Genomic DNA, 4,836 nt, shown 5'->3' with positions numbered 1-4,836 from the left:
TACAAACAACACAAATCCACAATTCCATATCCAGAGTTTCTTCTCAGGGAAAATTATACAAAGGAGGGAATGGCTAGTTTGGGAGAAAACAACGCATCACATGACCGAAAGACCCCGCGACACATGACCCAATAAACGCACATGACAATCTAAATATGCCAGAAGCACGTGGTGATCTATTTATTTTTGGGTTGACACCATTTTGACAACGGCGGGTAAATACAGGAACATTTTCACAACGGCGATGTTAAATTTGACAACGGCAGCGCGCCACTGTGCCTCTTATGTATAAGAAACCCTGCATATCGGTTAATTTCATCTACACATAAAATTTTTCATTTATTCACAAAATATCTGTACCTCTTTTCTCTGTTTTGTGTCTCTTTTCCAATATAAGGCATCTTCAATTCGTAAAATAACAATGAAAATACAATTCAGGCAGCAGCATTACATATAAAAGACAAGCAAGCAAGATAAGCTTAGCATAAATACACAGAAGATAAAAAGCAAAACTTGTTTTCCTAAAAAATGAAAAAAACGATCTCGACGAAAACCCCTCGCAAAAACCAAACCAGTCTCTCTTCATAAACCGACACGCAGCTCTCGCATGCTCCAGTCCACCATTAGTACAAAATCTCGCCCGCCGCCGCCGCAGACGCTCGGAGGAGCACGCCGTTGCCACGGTTACCTGGTGATTGACGGGAACACCTCGCCGAGGCCCTTTGCTCGGACTTGCGAGATATCGAGGCAGTGAATGACGATGTCAACAACTTCGATGAGAAGGTCGATCACGTCCATCTGCAGCTTGTCGATCAAAAGCTCTGCACGCACAAAACAAGAGAGCAGCATATGAGAGCAGAAACAAGAGAGCAGCTGTGTATGACGATTTCGACAAACCTCAATGAGAAGGTCGATCACGTCCATCTGCTGCTTGTCAATCAACAGCTCTGCGCGCACAAAACAAGCGAGCATCAGATGCAGACGCTCGAACGGCGTCGAGAGGAAGGGGGGTGGGGGTGCGGAGGACGATGAGGTGCGCTGTGCACGTGTGATGTACGTGCAAGCTTACCATGAACGCTTGTGCTGCGTAAAACTATATATTCCTCCCATATGTTATTGTTAAGACTGACAACTGGAGACTGACAACAAACCCCCGTGCTACACACAACCGCAAACACTCGTAAAATACCAAAGATCTCACACACACGTATACACCCACTCTGTCACTCTCAGACAGTATGCACACGTATACACGGTACAAGGCCTAAGATAAAATATTGCTTGTTTCCCCTTTACCGACCGACTCGCCAAAACGCCGCTACTCGACACATTTTATTGACCGATTAAAACAAAACAAAATTTATTTCGTTTTGCCTAAAACAGAATATACAATATACATACACACATCTTGTCAAAACAAAATAAAAAATATTTTTCACCTACCTACCTACTCTGCACCCTGAGAGGTGAGTAGGTAAAGGGGAAACAAACAATTTTTTAAGGGTGGCCGCCCAACCCACACTCTCGCGCTACACACAACCTGCGCGTATGCGACATCCTACGACCTTGAACGCTTGTACTCGCCTACGACGCGCAGAATCTCCGGCTTCGACTTGACGAGCACGTGCGAGCCGAGGTTGGCGTTCTGCGCGGGCGCGCTCGCCGCCATGGCGACGTAACGAGCGACCTCCTTCGCCATCGTCGTGATGAACGCCGCGGGTCGTGCGGTCGCGATCAGCGAGAGAGAGTGACGCGCCGTGCGGCAGGAGTCGGCAGCCGGCGACAGCGGCAGTCCCAGCGAGATGCTGTAACGACGATGCAGACGATGATGATGATGATGATGATGGAGATGATGATGATGATGGAGATGATGACAGAGATGATGATGATGATGATGATGGAGATGATGATGATGATGGAGATGATGACAGAGACAATGATGATGATGATGATGATGATGATGGAGATGATAATAATGACGAAGACAATGATGGTGATGATGATGATGATGATGATGATGATAGAGACAATGACAGAGACGATGATGATGATGGAGATGATAGAGACGATGACAGAGACGATGATGATGATGATGGTGATAGAGACAATGACAGAGACGATGATGATGATGGAGATGATAGAGACGATGACAGAGACGATGATGATGATGATCATAAAGACAATGACAGAGACGATGATGATGATGGAGATGATAGAGACGATGACAGAGACGATGATGATGATGATCATAAAGACAATGATGGAACGATGATGATGATTATGACGACGGAAACGAAGATGGTGATATGTGGGGGTAACTGCCCGGTCTAAAGCCTACCCTTAACCTGACCTTACCGCTAACCTTTGGCGAATTAAATTGGAGAAATAAATTGAATAAATGACATGATTAAATTGGAACAGAAGTAGAAATGAACCCTAGAGCCTCAGGCCAGCACTGCCAGGACTGCAGGGCTCATTCCACTCGGTCAGCTTTCGAAAGCCCACTTTAGAACTCACGACCCACAGCAGACAAGCAGCTTCACCCGCCCCACAGCCTCACCCACCCCGCAACCTCACCCGCCCCACAGCCTCCTTACCCGCGCAGTAGTTTGTCAGCGTCGCAGCACAGCTCCAGCAGGCCCAGCAGCACGGCCGACTCGTCTAGGTGCGGCTCCCACACGGTGAACCCGCGGCCGATCAGGTCGATGGCGCCGCGTCGGATCGGCGTGTGAGCGGGCAGACGGTTGATCGGTGGACTCAGCAGCAGGAACGTCAACGCTTTGCCTGCGCAAATTAGGAAACATTAAGAAATAACAACCGCAGAAGTCTTAACTACAATGTCGAGTTTGCGATCGGAGACGGTCGACCGAAACGTGGTCAAGTTCCGGGTCCCGCTGTCCGAAACAAAATTAGTCCTAACATTAACTTTTTGCTCAGAGACCGTCAAGAGAAACATGTTAGAGGGTAGAGTTACGAGTTTCCCACACGCAGTCCGGCACACGTCGTCAACCACAAAATTAGCCTTAAATTGACTACGTCACGAATTTTCTATGGTAAAATTTGTAAAAATTTTGTTGCATTTTTTTACATTAAAAGTAAGAACTAACGGGACTAAACGTATCGTCTTACCTGATAAGTTAAAAACTGACTAGTTAAAAATCCAAAAAACCTGGACGATTTGATATTAGTGTTCCTGACAGCCTGACATTAATTGCTTGCTATGGGCTATGTATGAGTCACGAGTGTATGTTCACATCGAACAATATAGTAAAATAAGAAGTATAATGCAGCAATTTAACCATAAAAAGTGGACAGAATTACTTACGGTAATTTTTACTATTTACGGTGACGTAATCACTTTAACGTTAGTCTTAACGTCTATTTTTGTCTCGTAGACTGAGGGTTGTGGCAGCATACTTGTGTGTCTCGCAAGACTGTAGTTGGCCCGACTGAACATGGTAGAGTTATGAGTTTCATACTTAGACATACGCAGTGTATAGGAGGTGCGGCGCACATTGTCAGAAAGCGAAATTAGCCTTAGCGTTCGTCTTAACGTGAATTTTTCTCTCGTAGACTTAGAGTCGCTACATACTTGTGTGTCTTGCGAGACTGTAGTTGCCCTGACTGAAGCCTTCGACAGCTTTCCGCCTCATCTGATGCTCCAACGGCTTGTTCTTGTTTGCCTCTATCTCCTGTCCAAACTCAGCCCCTGCGCAGTACGAACACACGCGTATATAACATGAATATATACTATACATATATTATACATACATTGATTATATATACGATGTGTCGTGTATAGCTAATAAATGTGCTGGATCATTGGTGGGTGTTTGAGACTGTATGGATAGGATGTTGTCCAAACTCAGCCCCTGCACAGCATGAACACACACATATGAGGCCCAAAAAAATTACTTGGTCGATTCTCAGGCCAATTTTTTCAAAAAGTGATGAGGCAGGCAAGTGTCTTTTTTAAATATTTTATCTCCACACAAAAATATGAAGCAGGTATGTTTTTTTTAATTGGTGGTGCGGCAGGGTCCGAGAAATGAACAATTAATTTGTTTGGCCTAATATGCATATATACTAAATATATTCTACATATATTATTACACGATACGTGTACGTGTGTATTTAATAAATGCGCTGGATCGTTGGTGGTTGTTCGAGACAGTATGGATTGGATATCTTAGAACATGCAAATCTGTCTTTCTCACTATATATACGACGATATGCAACTCTGTATCTGTCACTATGTGACAACATGCAACTTTATATCTATCACAACGTGACGACATGCAATTCTGTATCTATCACTACAACATGCAACTCTTTGAGCAACATATTTAACGACATTAGTTATACTACGTAGCGTACGTCAGCTAACTACGTAGCTAACTACGTCGTACGTTAGTTCTACGCATGTCACTGCGTAAGTACGAGGCGCAGGCCACCTCTCTCTCTCTACGCTCGTTACCTATTCTTCTATAGCCTCTCTCTCTCTCTACGTTCGTTACCGATTCTTCTATAGCCTCTCTCTCTCTACGTTCGTTACCTATCACGCCCAGCATGACGATCGCCGTTGCCTGCTTCTGGCGTGAGTTAAACTTGGGTGACACGCCTCCGAGGTTATTCTGATCCTGTGAATCGTACGAGTCATCGTCCGTCGCCGCCTGGCCGCCTAGCGAGAGAGGGAGAGAGAGTGTGAGAGTGTGTGAGAGAGAGACAGAGAGAGAGAAGGAGAAAGAGAGAGAGTGAGAGAGAGAGTAGAGGGAGAAAGTAGAAAGAGAGAAAGTGTGAGAGTGTGTGAGAGAGAGACAGAGAGAGAGAGGAGAG

General features: G+C 45.2%; 1 protein-coding gene across 1 annotated transcript in view; it reads right to left on the bottom strand.

The window, feature by feature from the left end:
- Window positions 1-4,836, bottom strand: part of LOC106821480 (WD repeat-containing protein 7-like) — a 31,695-nt gene that overhangs the window by 7,010 nt on the left and 19,849 nt on the right. Inside the window, exons 12-17 of the mRNA XM_014826306.1 lie at window positions 4,556-4,681; window positions 3,593-3,709; window positions 2,598-2,784; window positions 1,585-1,805; window positions 689-821; window positions 361-382 (exon numbers count right to left, since the gene is read on the bottom strand). Coding sequence (XP_014681792.1) covers window positions 361-382; window positions 689-821; window positions 1,585-1,805; window positions 2,598-2,784; window positions 3,593-3,709; window positions 4,556-4,681 — 806 coding nt within the window. The remainder of the gene's footprint in view (window positions 1-360; window positions 383-688; window positions 822-1,584; window positions 1,806-2,597; window positions 2,785-3,592; window positions 3,710-4,555; window positions 4,682-4,836) is intronic.

This window comes from Priapulus caudatus, unplaced genomic scaffold (assembly GCF_000485595.1).
Source record: "Priapulus caudatus unplaced genomic scaffold, Priapulus_caudatus-5.0.1 Scaffold75, whole genome shotgun sequence".
In the NCBI taxonomy this organism is placed as follows: Eukaryota; Metazoa; Priapulida; class Priapulimorpha; order Priapulimorphida; family Priapulidae; genus Priapulus; species Priapulus caudatus.
The sequence above is the reverse complement of the archived record's forward strand: the minus strand, read 5'-3'. Positions and strand labels throughout refer to the sequence as shown.